This window comes from Erythrolamprus reginae, chromosome 4, assembly GCF_031021105.1.
Source record: "Erythrolamprus reginae isolate rEryReg1 chromosome 4, rEryReg1.hap1, whole genome shotgun sequence".
NCBI classification, from domain to species: Eukaryota; Metazoa; Chordata; class Lepidosauria; order Squamata; family Dipsadidae; genus Erythrolamprus; species Erythrolamprus reginae.
In genome coordinates, this window is record NC_091953.1 from 51709572 (window position 1) to 51736370 (window position 26799).

Genomic DNA, 26799 nt, shown 5'->3' on the forward strand with positions numbered 1-26799 from the left:
TAGAAAGGAAGTAGATTTAATAGAGGTTTATGGTGTCAACTTGAAAACTCACAGGGATAGTGACCATAGAGATGAAATAAAGAAATCGTGCTATTTGGAAAGACAAATACAACAGAATTAGACAAATCTTTAAAGTACAGAGATATTACACTGCCATAAGTGTACACTGTACATCCTACGGCATCTCAGGATCCCTCCATGGCTGGATAACTGCATTCCTATGAAACAGGCAACAAGTTGTCAAAATAGAGAGTACCAGATCTAATCCTGTTCCGGTTAACAGCGGCATACCCCAAAGCAGCATACTTGGACCAACATTCTTTATATAAATGACCTTTGCGATCACATTACAAGCAACTGTATACTTTTCACTGACGATGTAAAATTTTTCAGTGCCACCAATAACACACCTTGACTTTGTGTCTCAATGGTCAAACACCTGGCAACGCCAAATCTCTGTCCTACACATTGGCAAAAAGAATCAGAACACCAGATACAAGCTGCAACAACATCACCAAAAAGGTTTCAAGAGTTGTTAATCTAATCCTATGCAGCTTCTGCTCTAGTAATCTCACACTACTAACCACTACAAAACTTTCACCAGACCATTCCTTGAATACAGCTCATCTATCTGGAACCCACACCGCATTTCGGACATAAGCACTGTAGAAAATGTCCAGAGATACTTTACTAGAAGAGCCCTCCATTCCTCCATTCGCAACAGAATACCCTATGCAACTAGATATACAATCTTATGTTTAGAAAGTTTAGAACTACGTCGCCTTAAACACGATCTAAGCATAGCCCATAAAATCATCTGCTACAATGTCCTTCCTGCTAATGACTACTTCAGCTTCAACCATAACAACACATGAGCCCACAACAGATACAAACTTTAAGTAAACCGCTCCAAACTCAACTGCAGGAAATACGACTTTATTAACCAAGTAGTTGATGAATGGCAGTCACTACCACTCTGCAGTATCATCACCTAACCCCCAAAACCTTACCGTTAGACTATCCACTGTTGACCTCTCCTGAATCCTAAGAGGTCAGTAAGGGGCATGCATAAGTGCACCAGTGCGCCTTCTGTCCCCTTTCCTAATGTTTCTCTCTTACTAGTATCATGTTATATATATATTTTTTTTTAAGTTTATGTTTTCAAATACAGTAATACCTCATGATACGAACTTAATTGGTGCAAGGAGGAGGTTCGTAAGACGAAAGGTTCGTAAGACGAAACATTGTTTCCCATAGGAAACAATGTAAAGTCAATTAATCCGTGCAACCAAAAAACCCCCCGCAAAAAAACAGCGTTCGGCAACTGCTGGGAAGCCGCGCGGCTGTTTTAAAAGGTGACAGCCGGCCTGGGGGGGCTTCCCAGCAACCTCCTGAACCCTGAACCCGGAAGTTCAGCAAAGGTTCGGGGTTCGGGAGGTTGCTGGGAATCCCCCCAGGCCGGCTGTCACCTTTTAAAACAGCCGCGCGACTTCCCAGCAGCTTCCAGAAGCCGAACGCCATACCCGAACTTCCGCGTTCGGCCTTCGGAGACAGCTGGGAAGCCGCGCGGCTGTTTTAAAAGGTGACAGCCGCGCTGGGGGGCTTCCCAGCACCCCCCCGAACCCGGAAGTTCAGCAAAAGTTCGGGGTTTGGGGGGTGCTGGGAAGCCCCCCAGCGCGGCTGTCACCTTTTAAAACAGCCGCGCGGCTTCCCAGCTGTCTCCTGAAGCCAACGCCAAACCCAAAATTCCGCGTTCGGCGTTCGTAGACAGCTGGGAAGCCACGCGGCTGTTTTAAAAGGTGACAGCCGCACTGGGGTGCTTCCCAGCACCCCCCCGAACCCCAAACCCGGAAGTTCGGCAAAAGTTCAGGGTTCGGGGGGGTGCTGGGAAGCCCCCCAGCACGGCTGTCACCTTTTAAAACAGCCGCGCGGCTTCCCAGCTGTCTCCCGAAGCCGAACGCCAAACCCAAACTTCTGCGTTCGGAGACAGCTGGGAAGCCGCGCGGCTGTTTTAAAAGGTGACAGCCGCGCTGGGGGGCTTCCCAGCAACCTCCCGAACCGAACCCGGGGTTCAGAAAAATTTTGCCTCTTCTTACGAACTTTTTTCGAGTTACGAACCGGCGTTCGGGAGGCTTCTGGGAAGCCCCGCTGCCCAGCTGTCACCTTTTAAAACAGCCGCGTGGCTTCCCAGCAGTCTCCGAACGCCGGTTCGTAACTCAAAAAAAGTTCGTAAGAAGAGGCAAAATTTTTCTGAACCCCGGGTTCGTATCACGAGTTGTTCGTAAGACGAGGGGTTCGTATCTTGAGGTACCACTGTACAATAAAAAGAAGAATTATCTCATTATACATTGTAGATCATAACCCGTTTCTATCTCCTTATATAACAATTCCATTTCTGATTAATTACGTCATTGAAAAGAGAAGAAATAAGAAGAAAAGAGTGGAAATAAAGTCCCTTTATCTTATTAAACGTTATGATTTATATCATTTGTCTGAAGTCGTCTGGGTAGTTTTATGTCTCTTATTCTTATAGTTTTATCTCCCTTATTCTTTTCTGGATCCAGCAGTGCCATTTATCCCATGGTTTGTCTACTTCATCTGTTTGTATACCTTTAATATCTCTTGACATCTCATCCATCTCCGCACAGCTAAATTTTTTTTCAATTATTTGTTTTTCTGATGGAGTGTCTTGACTTTTCCAACTTTGGGCGTATGTTATTCTCGTGGCCGTGATTACATGTGTCATTATATGAAGAGTTTGTTTAGGGTACTTCTTGTCCCAAATTCCTAGTAAAAAGGCTTTCGGAGTAAATTCTATTTCTACTTGAGTAATTTCTACCAGCCACTTTTGTATAGTTCTCCAAAATGTTTTTACTTTGTGGCAAGTCCACCACGTGTGGTAAAATGTGCCTATTTCTTTTTTGCATTTCCAACAATTTGCGTTTGCATTTGGGTATATTTTCGCAATTCTGGAAGGTGAGAGATACCACCTACAGAATATTTTATAGTAATTTTCTTTGTATGTTGCGGATAATGTGTTATATTTTTGTATACTACCAATACGTACTTGACAATATAAATAAATAAATTGTCAAGGCCATAGTTTTCCGAGTTGCCAAAGCTGATTCAGCAGAATGATTGAATAAAGAAAAATTAATTGTTTCAAATTACGGTACTAGAATAAATGGTGGAGAATACCTTCAGACACAAATCATTAGATATCAGATGAAGTAAAAGCAAAATACCATCTGGAAGCACTAGAATGAAACAAATGTTTAAATATTTTAGATGCAAAAATGTGAAGACAAAAAATACTACACATCCTGACAGTTGGAAAACTGAAAGGCAACTGAAAAAAAGGCTGACAGAAGACTATAATACTGATGACACAACCATGAACTTAGAAGTAATCAAAAGAACCAGTTACTGACAATCTTGATTAAATGATGTCATTAGAGTTTGCAGAGATTAACTAAGTAACATAATTATTTTATAGTATTTGAAGTTGGAAAAAATGCCTAATAGTTATTAATATTTAGGATGAAATAAAAGAATAAACACATATCACTATTAAATGAAGTGGAATTATTGCTAATTATGACTTTCATAAATATTTTAGCATTTTGTCCAATAAAATCACATTTTCTAGCTTTAAATATTTTTCTTCTTTGCTGTTAGCATCTCATATACGCTCTTAAATTGGTAATGGAAGAGACAAATGGGAACTTGCTAATAGTAGTCCTTTATTGTCTGACAGATCAGTAACCCAGGCAAACTCCTGTCTGACAGCTTGCCCTTTTATAGGGAGCTATCAGACTGTTTGGCCAATCATGTTCGAGTATTTTCACACTGTAATGGTGAACCTGAGTGAAACCTATGCTTTATTAGTGATGAATACTTAACAGACTTAATATGGCGAATAAAAATTAAAGTGACTGAACACAGAACCAACAGAACTTTTCTGAGTTATGCAGTGTAAGGTAAAAAGATGCTCCAAAGCATGTAGGATTGTGAACATAATTTATTTATTTATTATTTATTTATTGGACTTTTATGCCGCCCCACTTCGAGGACTCAGGGCTAGTCCTAAGAGTTCTCAAGTCTTAAAATAGCCATTATTTTGGTTAGGAATGTTCAGGAAATTATATCAACCAAAACCAGTTTCTTAAGGCCCAGAAGTATGACACAAAGATAAGGTATAGGGAAAGTAATAGGATAGATAGGGTGACATAAAGTAGCAGGATTTGAAGTCAATCTTTTACCTTCTTGAAGATTAGGGTGGGAGGGACCAACTTCACAATGGCATGCATTAGGGAGCTTGACTGTTAAATTTACTTAATGATGGCAATTAGCATTACTAAGATTGTGGTCTCTAAGCAATGTCATCACAAGATTTCTTGCTTTATGGTTGCATTTTGGTCCCAATTGTGGTAGTTAAGTTGAAGACTGTATGTAAGGGCAAAAGTTCATCATTCTTAATATAGCTAGTTATTCTACTTTGCAATGGTGTTGCAACACCATGTAATTCTTTGGACCTGGACTGTTTACAATATTTGTTTCTTTTTAAAAAAAAATCAGATATAAAATTGTTTATATTCCAAATTTCAGAAAAAATGTACTTTTAGGAAAATAATAGTTCTTTAATTGCTAAATAAATGTTATTATAAAATGATCCTATAATTTTATGAGCATGTAATCAAGTAATCAATTTGCATTGAAATTGGTTAGATACAATCTGTATTATTTCGATAACTCTTAAAATCTAATCCTTATTATAAACTAGGTGGATGTGAATCAAAGTTAGAAATACTGAGTTGAAATACCTGGTTTATATTTTCGAGTTATTGCTAAATTCTCAAATAATTCTTACAAATAAAAATGTTAAACACACTTTACGTTTTAAAGAAATAATTCAAATGTTATTATTTCAAATAATGCACAAATAATATGACCACAAATAATACAAAAACATTTTGGAATATGTTAACCAAAGTATTACTCTCAATTTCAGATTTCAATCTTGCTTTTCTTTTCTAAGTTAATAATTAAAATACTGTACAATCATTATTTTTGTCAACATCCATTTCCATTTCTGAAAAGGTTAATAAATTGGAAACATGCACACACACACACATACCATACCTATAAATGTACACACATATATACACACAGAAAAATACATACATGTATACATACATACATACATACATACATACATACATACATACATACATACATAGCCAGTTAATAAATGATCTGGTTTATTTAAACCAAAGGGTACAGTGAAAATGATCAGTTTCTTTGTGACTTCTGACCTCTGAACTACAACCTCCTTGCAGCTAAAACATTCAACACCTCATTTAATCTTTTTTCACTAGAGTAACATAGTACTGAAAAAGGAAAGGAAAAAAATAATCTCAGGACTTCATCAATTTTTCATGAATTTTCATTTAGACCAGAGCCGCTCTTGCAGTGGTCAATAGATCAACCTGCTATCTCAAATTTAACAGCTGGGGCTACAGCTGCTATCTCTGGTGCTACAACCAATTCTGCCTAGATCAGAAGCAATGTCAGCCAGACTTGTCTCTAGTCTTTCAAAGCAGAGACCTGATACACAGAATTCAAATTCTGCCTCTGTATCTTTTTGCAATATATTTTTATGATCATTTCACTTCTATTTAGCAATTTAAGTTTGCATAAAAAGAGATCTAGTCCTGTTAAGATAACAAAATATTCATAGCACACTGTTAAGGAAGCAAATGCTATATCTGTAAACTGTATCTTGAATATGGCATTACTTCATTTCCACAAATGAAGCTAACTATAAATGGACATTAAATACACTTGCAAAAGAAAGTAAGATTATCATAAGGATATTTGATTTATTAATACAAATAATTTGTAGTTATGAACAGTTTGTAATTTATTTGAATAGTTAAAATGACATTAAAAGTATAAAAAACATTTGCTAAGACAGTAATAATTCCATCCAACAAAATAGAATAAAATACTAACTGGTATCTTAGCATAAATAATTATGCATGATTACAGCATTAACAAACTTATATCAATGAACTAAACAATAAGCATACTTTCCTTTAATGATCCCATAAACTTTATGGATAACATTAATAAAGTTAGGAATTAATAGTGGAAAGTATACATTTCTCCACTATGATTCAATAACTGCAAAATAGTTCATAATATCTGGATGTTGTTTAGAATTACTTACATGCTACTTCCAGAGATGCATTACGACTTACAGCTTCTCCCAGATAGTTCCTGGCAACACAAACATAACTTCCTTCATCTGGTTTACTCCTGCGTCCATGTACAATTCTTAGGAAAAATAAAGATCCACTAGGAAGTAACATGCGATGTGAACGGGGGTCATCTTTGTCAGTTTCCACACGCTCTCCATCTTTGTACCATTCAATAATTGGAGTTGGTCTTCCTTCAGCCTTGCAGTTCAAAGTTGTAGGCTCTCCTTTAGAAACAATAACATCAGATGGATGTTCTACTATTCGTGGAGGAAAGTCTTCCTGGCGAAGACGAGATCCTAATGACAAAGAAAAAATAATCAGTAAGTCGTTTTTAAAACTCATAATTTTCATAAATGAAATAGCCATAGACACTTCGTATGTAAGCATGTTCCACAGAATTCACCAAAGATTAATTCTGAATAAATTCATACAACACACATTTGAACATTATAGTACTGTATCTTCCTCATAGATACTGTATTTATAAAATCATATGCACATTCTTCAATGCAATGCATTCAAGGTTGGCCTATATAAATAAAATTCACTTTCACACTGAAAATTAGATCATTTTTGACCCATTACTAATTTAAATTAGTACATTTGTGGGACTATTCATTTCCTATGGAAGTGAAAAGTTGTAGAATGAATTCAACAGACATTTGGGAGACTAGAAATAATTGCTCTTTTAATAAAGATGAAGATAGTATGTGAAAAATATATTTAGAGTCATATAAACAAAGACATATAAACAAATATATTCTTCCTCTCTTAAAAGACTACCGTATTTTTCAGTGTATAAGACGCACCTTTTTAATTCAAAAAAATGCGTCAAAAACTGGGTGTGTCTTATACACTGAATGTTGCCGAGGCCGCCGGGCAGCTCTTGGCAGGAGGGCGGCAGCTCAGCCTGGGGGATATCCCCGAAGGCAGGAGATTGGAGTGTGTGCTGATGGAGCCGAGCCCCTTCCCACGGGATGATCAGCACTGCACCACGGGCTTCCTCCACCGGCTGGATGCGTCAAGGGGATGGATCCTCCTCGCGAGCAGTTCCCAGAGGCTCGACTCCATACCCAGCATCAAAGCATCACACTCCAGGCGGCTGCTGGGGCCTCTGGGTGGCAGGAACGAGGGGGGCATGCCCCTGAGTTAGCTGGTCCCAGTAGAGACTGGCAGTGGCTTCCCTTCAAGGAGAAGCAGCACTGAGAATATCACACCCACACCCCAGCCCCCCTGCCACTGCCAATCTCCACCGGGACCAGCTAACTCAGTGGCATGCCCTCCTCATTCCTGCCACCCGGAGGCCCTGGCAGCCACCTGGAATGTGAGCATCGAGCCTGGGGCTGCACTTCTGCCACCACTGCTGCTACCCTTTCGCCAGTCTCTATCCCATTCTCTGCCCACGCATGCGCCGCGCACCCCTTGGGACTTCCCCGGCCAGGGCTTGTTGGCGGCTTGGCTCAATCAGCCCCCACTCCAATCTCCTGCCTGTAGGGGCATCCCCAGGGCTGAACAACATTCCTCAGCTGCGGAGAACTGGGCAAGGTGTCCCCTTGGTGTATTTTGGGGGGGGGAGCCTGGCCAGAGAGACATTGCAGGGCAGATCGCAGGAGAAGAGGCGATCCTGTTCGCACAGCTGTAAAACCCAGAAGTGGTGCAGTTCTGTATGAAATCGGAGGATAAGCTCAGAAGAAGTGGGGTAGGCTGCTAGCTGAAAGAGAAAAATGAGAAACTGATGGAGGGAAAGAACGAGGGAGAGGAAGAACAAACAAATGAGAGAGGAGGAAGTGAGAAATGAGAGAAAGATTGAGAGAGAGAATGAGAGGAAAAGAGAGAAACAAATGAGAGAGAGAAGGGGAGAGAAAGAAAAAGGGAGAGGAAGAGGAAAGAGAGAGAAAAACAAATGAAAGTGAGAGAAATGAGACCAAAAAGGGGGGAGAAAAACAAATGAGAGCAAAAAGGGAGAGAGAGGAGGAGAGGTACACATAAATGAGAGATATCTGGAGGGAGAGAATGAGAGAGAAGGAAAGAGAGAGAGAAGTTGAGAAAAAGAAAGAAAAGGGAAAGAGAGAGGGAGGGAAAGAGAGGAAGGAAGGAAGGAGGAAGGGAGAGAAGGAAAGAAGGAAAGGAGACATTTCCCACAGAAAACACCGGGAGTCACAAATCCACCATCTTGTGGCTGGAGGGGTTACTATTACACTGCACACCAAGACAACTAGACACAAGAACAGTTTTTTCCCAAACGGCATCACTCTACTAAACAAATAATTCCTTCAACACCGTCAAACATTTTACTAAGTCTGCATTTCTATTTCTACTAGTTTTTTTCTCATCTTTTCTATCATCCTTTCTTCCCACTTAGGATTGTATGACTGTAACTTGTTGTTTGTATCCTAAGATTTTTATTAATATTGATTGTTTCTTCATTGCTTATTTGATCCTATGACAATCATTAAGTGTTGTACCACATGATTCTTGACAAATGTATCTTTTTCTTTTATTACTATTTAATACTACACCATTTGGTTCAGAATACTTTTTTCCTTGTTTTCCTCCTCTAAAATCTAGGTGTGCCTTATACACCGGTGCGTTCTATACACCAAAAAATATGATAATCATAAAGCAGATCCTTGTATAGAAATAGGTCTACTTTATTAGAAATAATTAATTGGTTTTAAAACATTTTAGATTTTTTAAAAAAATATATTGGATACCAATAGTATCCTAATCCTAACCCTAACCTTAATACCCCAACCCTACCTTGGATATACATGCCTTGCTACTGTTAAAATTATTTATTTGTATTGAAGCAATTTCGTAGGAGTCTCAATGGCACAGTACCTCAGTACTCATCATTAATTGGCTCTGGGAAGTGTCATGTGTACCAAAAACAATTAGTATCATTTTTTTTTCTATAAAGAATAATGTAGTGAGTCACAAGGCAGCTGTCAAGGCAGATTTAGCTTGTGTGTTGAGTACCAAATAAACGATGAGTACTGGGACAACATTTTCACATCAAAATGTGTTGAGTACCAAATTGGATTACTTTCAAAACAGTTGAGTAGCAAGGTATCATTGTGTAATATTATTACCTGAAAACCAATGTGTGTGTAAACATGTTTTGAGTGTGTCCAACTGTCATTCAGAGTTGAGATCAGCAGTGTGTTTGCTAGATTATATTTATATAAAGAGGGAAAATATACAATTCCTAGATTGAACACCGTTCTTTGAAGAGAGATAAACACATTAATGTAGTTGTTTTGGATAATTTCAAAATAGGGATTCCTTCCCTCACAAGCTAAAGTCAAAAATACATATTGCTATCTTATAATGCAATGTCAATTTAGAAATATATAAAAGGATGTCAGGGTAATACAACATAGATATATGAAAGTTATAGCAAAAAGCACATTTTCAATTAATATTTTAAATATTGCCTTGTTATTCCCGAGTCAGTTATTAGCTGACTCAGGAATAATATAATTTATTAGAGTGTATTTAAATTTGGATAAGCATTTTGTTATAAATGGTCCATCCACATACATAATTGAAAGCCTTATAAATTATAAGCCTTACCACAGTTGCGTGGATTTTTTTTTAAAAAAAAATCACATATTTGCTGCATAAGGTATTTTACAAATAAATAAAAGTTTAAAAAAAACTTTTTTACTGGAAAAAAGAAAATGAAATTAAAATTGAAATGTTTAAACATTTTGTATAAACTTAACATGGCTTGTCTTAGTTTGCCCCATGTCACCTCTATTTTGTAAGCTGCACTAGTTACTAATGTGCTTCACAGTACAATTCAAGTTACTGTTTATTAAAGCTCTACCTGGTACAGGATTTAGTTACTTGAGGGACTGGCTGTGTTCTACAGAAGTACAGATAGGACTTCGAAGAGGCAGTAGAACTAGAGATCAAATTGTCAACATAAGCTGGATCATGGAAAAAGCTAGGGAATTCCAGAAAACATCTACTTCTGCTTCATTGACTGTGCTAAAGCCTCTGGCTGTGTGGCTCACAACACATTGTGGCAACTTCTTAAAGAGATGGGAGTACTAAACCATCTTATTTGTCTCTTGAGAAACCTATATGTGGATCAAGAAGCAAAGTGAGAACTGGACAGGAAAACACTGATTGGTTCAAAATTGGAAAAGGAATTCCGCAAGGTTGTATATTGTCACCCTGCCTACTTTACTTATATGCAGAGCACATTATAAGAAAGGTAGGGCTGGATGAATCACAAATTGGAATTAAGATTGCCAGGAGAAATATCAACAAGCTCAGATATGCAGATTATACCACTCCAATGGCATGAAGTGATGTAAAATGAAGAGGAACTAAAGAATCTCTTGATGTGGGTGAAGAAGGAGTGTGCAAAAGTTGGCTTGAACCTCAACATTAAGAAAACTAAGATCATGGCATCTGGCCCTCTCAATTCCTGACAAATATATGGGGAAGAAATGGAGGTAATGACAGATTTTATTTTCGTGGGCTCCGAGATCACCGCAGATGGGGACTACAGCTAAAAAATTAAAAGACACTTGCTCCTTGGGAGGAAAGCTATGGCAAACCTAGACAGCATACTAAAAAGCAGAAACATCACCCTGCCGACAAAAGTGTGTATAATCAAGGCTTTGATTTTCCCAGTTGCAATGTATGGATGTGAAAACTGGACCACAATGAAGACTGAGTGCCAAAGAATTGAGGCCTTTGAATTATGGTGCTGGAGAAGACTTGGACTGCAAGACGATCAGTCAGATGTCAACCCTAACTGCTCTTTAGAAGGCCAGAGCCTGAGGATGAAACTCAAATACTTTGGCCAGAAGGAATCAGTGGAGAAAAGCCTAATGCTGGGGAAGATTGAGGGCAAAAAAAGGAGATGACAGAGAATGAGGTGGCTGTATCGAGTCACTGAAGCAGTCAGCACGAGCTTAAATGGACTATGGGTGATAGTAGAGGACATGAAGACCTGGAGGAATGTTATGCATGGGGTCACGATAGCTCAGACACAACTTTGCAACTAACAACAACAACACTTCATAAGTTTAACTTCCTAGGAACCCTCTGCTTTTATGTGCACAAAATAATTTGATTCGGTTGCGCTTTCAACAAAACCAAATTGTAGCCTGTTTGCACCATCATTTTGCTTTCACATACAGTATTCATAATTATCACTTAATCCTCATCTGGATTTTCCACCCACCTAAACAGGTAATGGTACTTCATAACAGGTACCATTAGGACAGATGTCAACTTACCCCCAAATGTATTGTCCAATTGTCACGGAATGGATTGTAAAAGAAAGCAGCTGTCTGCCATGGATAGATGAGCAATAAAAAGCAATATAAAAATACACACACTAATACTTTTAGGCTTACATTATGATGTCTGATGAAAAATTACATATTTTTAGCATGTGAAACATGCTATATTACTTTCTTACACATATATTTAAATTCAAACTTTAATCTATCAATGTACAACTTTATCACTGAAAAGCTATTTAAAAATTAAACTTCCTTTCCTTCTTCACACCATTAAACATTAAAATATGGTTAGTTTTCTACATACACCAACTATTTCTTCCCACTTGAGAACTAAAATGAAACAATTTTAAAGAAATGGCTTTTTTTTCACCTTGTGTTCTAAGACAGCAGATGGTTTCCCTTCAGGGTGAAACTACTATCTCTTTCCTTCCAATATTAAAAAAAATAGGCAACCAAGATTATATGCACTATATTTGGCTATTGTTTGTTGTGTGTTATATCATTAAAAAAATTGAAGTTAACCATTCTTCCAAGAAGAAAGTGTTACTTTGTTATTACTATCATTGTTCAATATAATGCAATATCAATTAATTTATTTCAATCATCAACAAATAAAGATATTTAATTATATCCTGCCTTTCTGTTAGAATGCTTTTTTAATGTTTTAGATTCCTTTGTTTGTTTAGTCACATAACTGAAACTTATACCTATATACTGTACTTCCCTGGAAATCATATTTCTATTTAATAACATATTGAATTCCTAATCCTATTCAATATCCTGTTAAATCAGTATGACTTACTTCTGAATAAATATTTAAGGGATACTATTAGTCAAGTGATTCCAAATCTCTCTATATAAAAGCCAAATACCACTCACTCATCATAAGATCTCCAGAACTGTAAAGTCTACAAACTTTAAACTTGGCATGTATCTTCCTCTTGGTTTCTAGGTGCTTGCTAAGAAAGGATTTTGCAAAATGACCATCAGATTATGACCATGCAGTATTATAATAACACACTCTGATGCTAAAGAGTTAGACGTTCTACTCCCCCTCCCCACTTGAAAAGAATTCCGTCAATTACTTTATATTAACATGCTCTCACGCTACCCCTTCACTAAATTGGGCATGGATATAGCCAGTACATGACTCATCCAGCCTGTAGGCTGGGAGTTTAGACATTCTACTCCCCCTCCCCGTCTGAAAAGAACTCTGTTCCAACTGCCAGTTTGCTTATATTGACAAGCTTTGATGCTAAGGAGTTACACATTCTACATAAATTTTCAAGCTATAAGTGTCATTGTATCAAGCCCGATCACCTAGTTTGGTAGCGGAGCATGTGTATCTAGCTACTAGTAACCAATATATGTAGAAAAGTTGGATTGATCTCATTTCTGCATACAACTATGCAAGCATGTTTTTAACCAAAGCAGCTTAAAATATAAATTATAAAATACAATTTGTATTTATATTTATATAATTAAACTATGTGATTCTTACATACAGCATGATTGTAATGATGTCCTCTTAGGATTTTACATATAATAAAACATAAGCATATAGTAAATGCTATAGCTGTGGCATTATAAGTAAACCATTGTTAGCAAAGTTAACACATTTTCATGCTTCTCAGTAAATGGAATTGCATACTTCATGAATAAATAAATGATGATACCATTATAGAGTAAATGACAGTTCAATTTCATAGGAAAGGATAAAAGTCATTCATTTGTTTTTAAACAATATTTTATATTAGCAAATGGAAATGTTACCTAAATTAGAAAAATGTACTGTATATCTCAAAACACCATATTCACTAGTTATTGACTCTGATATCATGAACTATATGAAAAATCTTCCTTTTGTTTGTACTACATTCACAGAAGTCATGACTTAGATAAAATCTGTATTTCTACATTTATTCTGGAACCTATTCAGATTTTCCTATATCACAGACTTCTTTTTCTATAATTTCTTCCATTTCCCGATTCATATAAATATAATGATGTGTTATTGCTGAACTCTAGTTGTCAGTTTTCTAACACTCTTTTTGCATCAAGATAATATAGAATTCTCTTTTGTTAATGGTAGAGAGCGCACTGCTAATTCTGTCAATATTTAGTGCCAATTTGGACAGTATGTGTAAGCACTGATATTTCCTCCTATTTCATTCAGTCTATCAAGACTGGCAGTTATGAAAAACGTTTTTTTGTAAAAAAAAAAAAACTGGAAAAAAATTGAAGGAATTAGTTCTGTGTCTCATTGGAGTTCTTAATAAATATCCCAGCAACAAATTTCATTTAATTGAGCAAAACAATGTACTTAATTAACTGTCTGGTTTGGTATAGCAACTAAACAGATTAGGTACAGGCTCCAACAGAGAGTTAGAACAATAGAAAAAGCAATTGCAACCAGCTTACTTTCCATTGAGGACCTGTATAATGCAGGGATGAGTTTCAACTTACCTCGCTGCCAGTTCATTTCCTCCTGCACTGTGTGGCTGCACGAAGCATATGCGCGCATGTGCAGTGGTGAAAAATAAAATCCAAAAAAAGCTGAAAACGAGATGGTGATGCATGCGCAGTGCCGATAACTCAGCTTTTGCACATGTGCAGAAAAAATTTCCCAAAACATTTTTTTCCCCAGAAAAAATATTCAAAAACAAAAAAGATGGTGGCATCCACGGACTAGCACCAACTGAACCGGTTGTAAGACATCATCATTACATCATCAGTGGTTTGCTACCAGTTTGAGTGAACTGATCTGACCTCTGACCTCTATCCACCTCTGATATAATCTCTAGATCAGAAGGAAGGCTGAGAAAATAATTAAAGATCCTTCACATCCCGGACATAAATTGTTATATAGCTCATTCCTGCAGCACACTACTATAGGGCATTGCATGACAAAACAAATAGATATATGGACAGTTCTTCCTTGTGCCATTACTATGCTGAATACCTAAACCTCATAGTACTGTTTTATGTCTGAATGTGTTTATCCATGTTGTATAGCTGTAATAATTTTCTCATCTCTTCTACTTGTATTTGTATTTTTTGAAAAAAATATTTCAGGTCCTAAAATAATACAATTTCTATAGTGATCACAATACTACAAAAATAAACAAATATTTAGTAATTAATTCTTCAAAAATCTGATTATGGTTTCATGAAGGAATGTATTAAATAGCAGTTTAATTTGTAATAATCTGGCATTAGTTAAAAACATTAAAATTATAGAAATTATTTAAAATACATGTGTGTTTACATATGGCATCATTTATTTTATCCATTTAATACAGGAAAAAGCTAACAGACTTTTAGTATATTTTTATATACACAATGGAATAGTTTAAATGATGAAAAAATGGGGGCTAGGGAAAGCAGTTGCTATGCATATATAAAATGTTTTTGTAATGATCTAAAAGAAAAAAAACACATATGGGAAAGTGGAAAGAAGACCAAAATATAAAGAAACATATAAATAATGGGGAATTGTAGGAGGATAAAATAGCAGGATATAATAAACAATAATGTTGACCAGAGAGGGGCTGCCCGCCGGTGGCGCTACTAGTCCACTCCTGGTGGTGGGCATGACTGTGTGTGTGTGTGTGGTGCAGGCAAGCCCAGCACATGCAAGCCCAGCATGGGCATGCCTGGTGTGTGATTTTCACTGATTTTTTTGTTTCCGCGCATGTGCAGAAGCAAAAAAAGCCAAAAACCACTAAAATCTCACACATGCAAGTGTCTTCGTGTGAGATTTTGGGCATTTTTGCTGATTTCTTTGCTTCTGTGCATGTGCAGAAGCAAAAAGAGGCCACAAATCTCCAAAATCTCACACATGTGAGCATCCTCATGTAATACTTTGCTTGCTGCGCATGCGCAGAAGCCAAATCTCATGTAGGGGTGTGTCGGGGCACATCAGGGATGCGCAGATGGTTGCACATTGTCATTTCCGCTACCAGGACAGCAATCCTGACCGTTCTGGTAGCAGCCCATTACTGATGTTGACTCTTTGGGATGCTTTATTTTGGCTTCTTATATTGATCAGGGAATGGTGTTAATAGTCTAAACGTATCCTTTCAATTTCATTATTCTTTGTGTTGGAGGGGAGAAGCTCAAATATTTTAGGAATACATGCCTCTTACATATTGCATATGAGTTTTATTGTTTTGGAATATTTTTTTCTTTTTTCTGTATGCTTGGGTGTTTAATTTTATGAGTGATTTTTTTATGCTGCCCAAGGTTATCATACAATTTGATAGCCTTTTAAATTTAGTAAACAGTGAAGTAGAATAACAAAATATATTTTAGAGCTATCCAATTCTAGTATTCATATTTCAACATACTACTTAAAGAATCAATTAGAGATTCAGTTATGCTGATTTCACTTGGTCTGACAATTTGGATGGACCAGCAAATTCAATATAAATTTCATTTCTCAAACAATAGTGTGTTTATGCACAAATATTCTTATTTTTACCAAAAGAAAGAACCTACCATATATTAAGTGATTAATATATTTGGTGATAAAACAACATAACAGTTGAGTATATGTAACAGCTTATTAAAATAGCATCAAGGGCAACTATTACTATTCTATTATCTTGATTAGCTGGACATTAAGATAGCACATTACACTGCTACAAACCTGTAATTGTGAAGAAAAAATATAATTAAACAAAGCCTAGTAAATTTCTTGGGTGCCAAAAGCAGGGTTAAAAAAACTTACATAAGATTAATATATGTAGTTAGCACAGCTAGAAATTCCTATGTCTTGGCATAATTGCAAATCTTCAATATGGAAAGCCTAGGGGTGAGATTTTTTTCTCCTCTGTAACTAACTTAATGAATGAAGTACTAATTAACATTATGGCATTGATAAATGGAGGGAGAGATTAGAGATGTACTTGATAAGTCAGTCTTTCCCAGATGGACTGTCAAAGCCACATTAATTCCTATCTCATTGGAGCATCTGCTTCTCCCATAATCCCCTGCCCCTTGGTATAACGAACACAAACTGTTGTGACTCAATTCGATTTATATCAATCTAATTTCTTTTAATCCAATTTGTATTCCAATCTACTTCCTTCTAATCACTTAAATCTTCAGCCCCCATCTGGTAAATTTTTTCTCAAAATTAACGGAACAGATGCCTCTACAATTGTCTTCCACAGTCAGGTTAATCATGGCCTAGCTGGGGCCTACAGAATTTTCTCAATTGATACGTGACTTCCACTATTGATGTTCTTGTTATAAATATGATGTTGCATGAAGACCAATTTGCTTAATAGGCTCTTGTCATAAAATTTAAATAGGAAAATAACTGGAAACTTAAAATATAGAAGCAGAAAAAATAAGAAAAGGGATTGTTACCTAATGATTGGCTGCCATCCTGTTATTTCTTATAACTTTTATTGGAAATCACAAACATAAAATGAACACCACCACAAATAACTTTACATAGAGGTGATATTTACTTACCTTCTCTACTGGTTTGGAAATGTGAGCATGCATGCATGCCTTCTGCATATGCACACAGCCTTCTACGCATGCGCTTTGCTCATATGCATATCTTGCACACATGCATAGTGCTTCAAAATGTGGCTAAATAGGACGGTGTAGAACTTGGGTGGATAGTAGGTCACTACTACCAGTTCGCCTGAACTGATCCAAACTTGCCCGAACAGGCAGAATACCACCTCTGGATTTACATAAACTTTAGATGACATTGCCACTAAAGTAATTACTTTGGTGGCTTTGAAGACTTATGGAAAGAAAGCACAATACATTCAAATAAAAAGACTGAAATATACAATTTTTGAACCATATTTAAACATTAAGAGTTTTTTTTAACTTTCACGTATTTCTTTAATATTACTTATTATATATCTTACCTTTTTTGGATTTCTTGGAATTTGTGCATGTTAGCTATTAACTTGGTAACAGAACAAGAATGATTAGCCAATGATTTCCAATTACAGCTGCTTATATGCTAATTCACGTTTAGAATCTTCCAGGTCAGGATAAATACAACTTTAGAGCGATATTCAATTCCTATATTGGGACTTCTAACCTAAAGTGTCCCTGTCTTTTCAGAACACAGTTCCAAATTTCTTTAACAAGTCCAAAGATTTTATCACAGATCATTCAAATAACTGATAAAAACAGCTACAATAGGTATCATCAGTGTCACATAAGTGGATTAACCATTATTCATGTGGAAAGGCGGAATACACAGCATTCCAATAATAATTCATGTGCAGAAAATTGGCACCAAGCAAGGCAAAAAAAAATCCATGTTGAATATTTCAGATTATTTAACACTTTACAGAATTTCTTTGGCATTTACATGTGCTTATCTCTATACTGCACATGCTACAGTTTCACTTCAAGCTTTTTTTCCCCAAGCTAATATTCTTAAACTAAATACTAAGTACTTGAAAACTTACTTATAACTGAGTATCTAAGAAATTATTTTCCCCAGTTTTTAGCACATAACTTTGAGGACAGAAAAATAAAATAAAATAATAAATATCTATGAGTATAAGGCAAAAAGCAGAATATTACTTTATGGACAGTATATTTACTATGGACTGAATATACTTTTGTACCCATCTTCTTTCTCAAAATTAACCTATTAATCATTTTATGCTATCTCTAGTTACTGCTTGCTCGTCTGCTTGCAGTGACAGGTGGTCTAGATTTTCTACTTAGAAATCTGGTCACCCTGTATTTGTAACACCTCTCCAGTTAGTGTCATCTGTGAATTTAATTAACATGCAGTTTACCCGGTTGTGTGGATTATTAGTGAAGATGTTAAATAAAACAGAACCCCAACAAAATCCCTGCATCAAAGCAACTGACACTCCACCCCCCTCATTGTACACGACTCCTTATCATTACTTTCTATTTTTAGCTTTAAACTAGGTGTTACTGTCTGGTAATACAAGAATAAAGCCGATTTGCATTAATCATTTGACAAAAGATTAGTGTTATTTAGCATTAGATTCTGGCAGTAATAGTAGTAAGCTTATTCATCATATATCTTTTAAAAATCTAAACCAAAATAAAACGTTTCTGTTTTGTGACTCTTATAATCTCCCATTTTGTTCCTATTTATCTGTTGGCTTATAACTTGCTACCTTATTGAAATATGGAATCTAGAAAAATAATTGATTCCTATTTCATAAATAGGCTAGAATGTGTGTTCTAAAACAAAGAAATAATTTTTAAATTAAAAGATAACATTAGATTTAATAACTTTAATTATTGCCAAATACATTTTGAATAGACTACTAATCTCTCCCTTCTCCCTCCCTCTCCCCCTCTCCTAAAGCAGATGAAATAATTTATCAATCTAAAACAACTAACGTTCAGAAGCAGATCAGATGTCTCTTTACTGAAGTTTAATAAGGAGGGTGGTATAATACAGTAAGATTTCCAAGACTGTTATAGCAGAAAAAGTAGTCTTAGTCTTTTACTACATTTCAGTAATGTTTGTAATGAGTGTACAGTGTTCCCTCGATTTCCGCGGGGGATGCGTTCCGAGACTGCCCGCGAAAGTCGAATTTCCGCGAAGTAGAGATGCGGAAGTAAATACACCATTTTTGGCTATGGACAGTATCACAAGCCATCCCTTAAGACTTTAAACCCCTAAATTACCATTTCCCATTCCCTTAACAACCATTTACTCACCATTATTACTGGTACTCACCATTGAATAAGACACTTAGTGATCCTGATATTTATAAACATAATTATTTATTAACAATAATTATTTTTTTTGTTATTTATTTGCAAAAATTATTAGTTTGGTGATGTTATATGACGTCATTGGGTGGGAAAAACCATGGTATAGGGAAAAAACCGCGAAATATTTTTTAATTAATATTTTTTGAAAAACCGTGGTATAGGCTATTCGCGAAGTTCGAACCCGCGAAAATCGAGGGAACACTGTATATCATGTATAATAATGAGTATATATCAGGAATAAAACTAAAATCATTCATCTTCAACTTAAGACCCAAGGCAAGTACCACTACTGGCATACAAAGAGCCTTAGTAAAAAAGAATTGTTGTAGCTCAGGATTGAAATGAGGCATCCTTGGTGTCTTCTCAGCCTTTTGTTTTCTTGCAGACATTTCATTACCCAAACCAGGTAACATCATAAGTGCTAGTAAGAAGTGGGATTTACTTCAGTTTATATTCTAGCAGCTTGCACTGTCAAGTGTTGGTGAGAGTGATCTTGGAGGTTCTTTGATTGGGCTGTTTACTGTGACCTTGCTTGGTATTTCCTTGATTGGGGTATTGTTTACTTATTGATTGTTGCTCTGATGTTAATCTTGATGTTAATCTATGCTCATCTGGGCACTGACTACTGATGGAGAGATATTTCTGTTGTTTTGTTCCCTTTTTGGCTTGTAGATTGTCTCTTTTGCACAGTATGTGGACATTATGCCTATATGTCTATTGCTGGCTAATTTGTCAATGTGCCAGCCTTCTACAAATTCTCAAACATTTGAACTTGGCATGATGGAGGGTGGTCACAGTTTCCCTGTTAAAACTATGGTTAGGTTTTTTCATATGTTGTGAAATTAAAGAGTTTGCATTAAGTCTTCTGAGCGCTAGCTGATATTCATGGATGCGTTCTGCCAGACTGTCTGCTTGTCCAATGTAGTAGCTAATGCAGTCCTTACATTGTATGTTGTAGATGGGGCATTGGTCTGATACAATCTTTCTCAGGGAGATGGCTATAGCAACCAGGAAGGGGTTCACTCTGTCTACTAGCTGACTGTACTGAGTTTGTCAAAGCTGTTTAGGTCCCACCTCTGTTATTATCCTTGTCAGCTTTTGATGAAGAAATGAAGTGAGACTCACACATGCCACAGTCAATGGATCTGCATTCATCCAGTAAGTCCGAAAGAAGACAGTCAGTGGTCAGACATAACACAGGATGGGGCTGGATGCTATATCAGGTAAGACCAATGCCCCTTTTCCGTATTGGTGATTTTTGCTTCCAGGAATGGAACCTATCAAAGCTGACTGTCCGTACAGGGGGGCTGAGACTGGCTGCAGAGCCTCTAGTCTTTGATCACCTGCTGGTAGCATCCTTCTACCAACGGACGCCTCTGCCAAAGCATGAACATCCACTTTGCAGTGCTTCATGAATAGTGAAGGGGATGACCAGGTAGCCACATGGCAAGCATCCTCAAGGGAAGCTTGAGTTACTCATGCCACTGAAGTCATGGTGCTTCTTGTCGAGTGAGCAGTAATCCAACATGGACTGAAGCTCATAGGTTTGGCAATCGTCAAACTAATCCAGCACCCCACTATAGATGATGAAGCCTAACAGCCCAAGGAAGAAGGCTGAGAGGGAAAAAAAGTGATCCCAATTTCTGGAACGTTGCTGTCAATGTAGGTCTGAAGTGATCTACGAACATTGAGAATGTGCCACCTTTTCTTGGAGGAATGAACTGGCTTGGGGCAGAAATTGGGGTAGGATAACCTCCTGAGCGCTATGGAACCATGTATTAATTTTTGGAATAAATGCAAGGTCTAAGCAAAGGATGGCCCTGTCTCTGTTGAATGCACATAGATTGGCCCTGACAGGGTGACCAGTTCAGAAATCCTCCTGACCGATGTAAGGGCCACAAAACACGCAACCTTACAGATGAGGTAGCGCAAGCTTGTATGGAGTGGCTTGTAAGGGACACCTGTAAGACAGTTAGGAACCCTTGATAAATCTCAGGTAGGGTATCTGTGTATGACAGCTGTTATAAGCCCTCTGGAGGAAGCAATGGATTGTGAGATGGAGTGCCAAAGAATCTGGCTGACCAGATGACAGAACTGAAGACAATGCTGTCACTTGTTTTCTGATGGTGTTGGCCCTGGAGGAAGTCGAAGACTTGGCCTTGTGTGGACACCATAGCAGCAATCGTTTGGTACACCTATCCTCCAGACGTAAGTTTTCAGTTGGGTTGCCTGAGAGAAAGGATGAGGGATGTAAGGCTGCTGGTGGTGAATCAATTGAGGAAACCTGGAGGACTTTAGCCAAATCAGGGGCTACATTATAGAGCCTCTTATCCGATGTTGAAAGATTAGGGCCTGTTCCGGGGAGGAAGGGATGGTTTCTTCCTCTGATGTGTGTTCAAAGAACAGCGGATCAGTCAATTCCTGCTCTGATTTTGGTTCTTGTTCTGGCCTCATGGTAGCAAGGCCAGCAGCATCTTCACCTTATACAGAAAGGACTTAAAGATCAAAAATTGAAAGTGTCTCATGAATGTTGGTTGGTCTGGTCTTATGTTATTGTCATCAGACAGGTCAAAGTTTAGGGATGGGCTCATCCTCCAAAAGTTGTGATAAGTCCTGGGAGAAGACTGATGATCCTGGCTAGAATGCATTGCTAAAGTCCCCTAGAAGAAGGGATCTGGATTGAGTTGAGGGGAGGGGAGGGGAGATCCTTGGTTAAACGGAATGTCCATTTGAAATTGTTGGAGTCCAACTGAGATCCCTGTCTAATTGCCCCAGTGATTATTTGTTTTTGTTTGTTTGTTTGTTTTCTATGCTGCCATTTTCCACAGACCCAGGGTAGCTTACAACAAAATAAATATAATAGTACAGTATACAGTGGTACCTCATCTTACGAACGCCTCTTCTAACGAACTTTTCAAGATACGAACCCGGTGTTTAAGATTTTTTTGCCTCTTCTGAACTATTTTCACCTTACGAACCCAAGCAGCTGCTGCTGGGATGAAGGGGTTTCTTTCCCCGCCCTTTTTTTGAAGAAAGAAAAGGGAGGGGCTGCTTGGAGTAGGAAAGATTTTATTTAATTATTTTTTTTAAATTTTGCAGAGAACAACGTGCTTGCAAAGGCACTGAAAGGGTGTGTTTTTAAGAAAGAAAAGGAAGGGGCAGCTTGGGGGAGGAAAGATTTTGCAGAGAACAACGTGCTTGCAAAGGCACTGAAAAGGTGTCTTTTTAAGAAAGAAAAGGGAGGGGCAGCTTGGAGTAGGAAAGATTTTGCAGAGAACAACGTGCTTGCAAAGGCACTGAAAGGGTGTCTTTTTAAGAAAGAAAAGGGAGGGGCAGCTTGGAGGAAAGATTTTGCAGAGAACAACGTGCTTGCAAAGGCACTGAAACGGTGTCTTTTGAAGAAAGAAAAGGGAGGGGCACCCCCCTTGCCTTTCTTCCTTCCCACTCACCCTTTAGCCTAGCCTTGCTTCTTCCACCCGCCCCCTTTAGCTGCTCCTCCCTGCCCTCTGTTCCCCTCCCTTCTAAAGTTTGGGATTTTCCTGAAGGATTTGCACGCATTATTTGCTTTTACATTGATTCCTAGGGGAAACATTGTTTCATCTTATGAACTTTTCACCTTACGAACCTCCTCTTGGAACCAATTAAGTTCGTATGATGAGGTACCACTGTATAAGAAATCTAAATTTAGAATTAGATCTAAAACCCCAATACCTTAAAAAAAATCATCCACATTCATCCCATATACATTCCAGGCGATGGCCGGAGTTAGGTGTAACACTCAACGGCCCCAAGCCTTCCAGCAAAGGTGAGATTTTAAAGCCTTTGCAGAAGGCCAGGAAGGTTACGAAGGTTACGAAGGTTACGAAGTCCTGGAGGGAGCTGATTCCAGAGGGCCAGGGCCACCACAGAGAAGGCTGTTCTCCTAGGCCCCACCAAGCTGCATTGCCTAGCTAACAGGACCTAGAGAAGGTCAACTCTATGAGATCTAACCGGCCACTGGGATACATGAGGCAGAAGGCAATTCCGTAAGTAATCTGGTCCTAAGCCATGTAGGGCTTTATAGGTCATAACCAACACTTTGAATTGCGTTCAGAGACCAATTGGCAGCCAATGCACTCGCAGACTGATGACGAGACATGGGCATATCTTGGTTGGCCCATGACAGCTTGCGTGGCTGCATTTTGTACTACCTGTAGTCTCCGAACGTTCTTCAAAGCTAGCATCACGTAGAGAGCATTGGGGTAATCGAACCTCGAGGTGATGAGGGCATGAATGACTGTGAGAAGAGACTCTCTATCCAAATAGGGAGCAGCTGGTGCACCAAGCAAACCTGTGCAAACATCCCACTTGCCACAGCTGAGAGATGGTGTTCTAAGCTCAGCTGTGGATCTAGCTGGACACCCAAGTTGTGGACCCTCTCAGAGGGGGGCAGGAGCGCTCCCCCAGGGTAATGGATGGACAGGTGAGACTATCCTTGGGAGACAGAACCCACAGCCATTCCATCTTGTCGGGACTGAGCTTGAGCCTTTTAATACTCATCCAAATCCTAACAATTCCAGACACTAACAAATCACTTCCACTGCTTCACTAAGTTGACACAGGATGGAGATATACAGCTGGCTGTCATCTGTGCACTGATGGTAACTCACCCCATGTTGTTGGATGATCTCACCCAGCGGTTTCATGTAGATATTAAACAGCAGTGGGGAGAGGACCGACCTTATCAGCTTTGACAGATTCAGTCCAATCAGCTAGTAGACGGATGCTATATCCATCACAATGGAGAAGACTCCTGTTTTTTTTCTTCTGGGGCTGCTGGGTCTTTTGGTTTGCTTAGGATTTTTTTGGAGGTCTTAAATTGGTTTGTGTGCTACACTGAGATTATATAATACTTCATTGGTAGTTTCTGAAATGTTTTTGATCCATGGCAGTGTTATTCTTTTCATGACTTGATTATGCTATACTGAGCTGAATAGCCAGTCAACTTGATGAAGCTGTATGGATATCCACGTTATTGGAAGATGTTGTATAGGTGATCTGTTTCCTTTTTCTGGTGTTCAGGGTATTGCAGTGCTTTTGTGTTCATCTAAATAAAGCTCTTATACAGCTTCTCTTCTGTGATGTTGGGTTATATTGTTTTGGTAATAGAGCACTTTTTCAGTACAACTCTGTTTCTAGTTTGCTATCATGGTCTCTGCTGATCAGGATATCCAGAAAAGATAGTGTGTTGTTAATTTCTTGTTCTCTGATACACTGGATTCCTTTGAACATGTTGATAGTTTTCTGGGTGTTCTAATAAATCCACTTTTATTGTGTCTCTATATATCTGATCCATATTTTGGGTCATATTTGTCAAAGTGCTATAAGTTCCATGTTACATTATGACCTTTGTTATGAGTCTGAAAGAGATGAGTGCATCTTTAATTTTTTTATAAATATGTCCATCAAATTGAAAGTATAGTTAGTTAGGCAGAGGCTTATGAGATCCACAATTCTGGGTATTTCAATCTTCTAGTATTTGGTTAGGTTAGATGCCCTGCCCACCTAGCAGTCTGCAAGCAATGCAAATGCAAATAGAGTAATAGAAACAACTTTGGTGGGAAAGTAACAATGTTCCATGTACCTGGTCATATAGTTATGCTGACTACATGACCATGGAAAATGTCTTCGGACAATGCTGGCTCCTAACCAAGAAATGGAGATGACCACCACACCCTAGGACAGTGATGACAAACCTATGGCATGGGTGCCACAGGTGGCATGCGGAGCCATATCTACTGGCTTGCAAACTGTTGCCTTAGCTCAGCTCCAATGTGCATGTGTGTGCCAGCCAGCTGATTTTTGGCTCGCACAGAGGCCCTTGGAGGGTGTTTTTGGCTTCCAGAGAGCCTCTGGGGGGATAGGGGGAGGGCATATTTACCCTCCCTGGCTCCAGGGAAGCCTTTGGGGCCTGGGGAGGGCAAAGTTCCGAATTCCTGAGCTAGCATGATTGGCCATTAGAAGTTGGAAAACAGACAATTTTTGACCTCCAGAGGGCCTCCAGGGGCGGAGGAAAATGTTTTCGCCCTCCCCAGGGCCAGGCATTGAATTTTGGGTGTGGGCACTTATGCATGTACGACACTACACTCCCATGTTCTTTCGGCACCCGAGAAAAAAAAGGTTCACCATCACTGCCCTAGGATTAGACATGTCTGAACAGTTAAACCTTTACCTTTTTGCTATGGAGCAATGTAGTCATAGATTGTTTGGCTAATTCTGGGTCTATGACAGTGAAAATGGGATCATGATTTCATCATCTATAGTTATGTCTCTGATTATTTGGTCTCTGATTGTTTGAAGGCACTGTAGTGAGGAGTTGATAGAATGCATGCTTTCCCTTATGGGGTACCCAAGTTCACAAGGTACCTTTATGCAGAATTTTCATCAATATGTGAAAGCCTATTACTGGTCTCAACAGTCAAATATACATGTGTGAAGTTGGTGAGTCTCTCTTGTTGATATTTTATTTCTTTTTCTCTTTTTTTACTTGGAATTGGTGCCCATTCCTCATAGAGTGTTCTTGTGAAGCCCACAATTTGCACAGCAGGTTCTGACAATCTTGCCTCAGGCTTAATTTGAACCTTGGTCCTCATGTGAAAAGCTGTTCTTTAATCCAGTCATTTTGGATTAAAGCTTCATTTTAAAATATAGGCATTTGATTATCATGGTTATTCTTATGAGAAGAAACAAAAATATGAGACTACCCTATAAACTAAAGATTGCACATACCAGTAACATGAGCTACTTTATGTTTGATAAGCTAACCACATTTCTATGCTGAGTTATCCATAGTGGAAATCAATGTTTTATTAGATTTATATTTAAACAGCATAATAATATATATCTGCTTCTGGGTCTCAGCTCAACTGAATTTAAGGGGCTTGATTTCAGAGAAAAGATGCTAATTATCTAGACTTCCAATTTATATTAATTATACATGCCTTTAGGCACATATGTACATATGTATATGTACTTCATAAATGCAGTATGCACTCTGCTGTTTCACGATGAACAAGAAATGGCTCCTGGCATCATCTGGTCATAATCAACACAAGTCAAACATGTGGATACATTTAACAACCAGGGAGGGTCATAGCTGGCCTTCAAAACCCAGGATTGCACCACTAAATAGCAATTCTGCAATTTCTTGCCAATTTTCAGTAGGAAGCTAAAGGAAACGAATATGTTAAGCCCCAGTAGGCTTAATGGAACTATGAAACTTAAAAGATGCCTACCTTAAAAAATAAATCTAACAAAAGAAGATACATTTCTCCAGTTCCCTTCGCAGTACACAATTACATTATCATTACTCACTGCTGAATGTTTTTTCTGCCAAACGTTGCTAATACTTGTTTTACATGTACAGTGGTACCTCGAGATACGAGTTTAATTCGTTCCGGACCTGGGCTCTTAAGTCGAGCAGCTCTTATCTCGAACGACTTTTCCCCATAGGAATTAATGTAAATAATTTT

The 26799-nt window shown here is 38.1% G+C and overlaps 1 protein-coding gene across 1 annotated transcript in view; it reads right to left on the reverse strand.

Annotated features, from left to right (window-relative positions):
- Positions 1–26799, reverse strand: part of ROBO2 (roundabout guidance receptor 2) — a 434310-nt gene that overhangs the window by 387647 nt on the left and 19864 nt on the right. The window contains exon 2 of the mRNA XM_070750263.1: positions 6233–6559. Within this exon, the coding sequence (XP_070606364.1) occupies positions 6233–6559 (327 nt within the window). The remainder of the gene's footprint in view (positions 1–6232; positions 6560–26799) is intronic.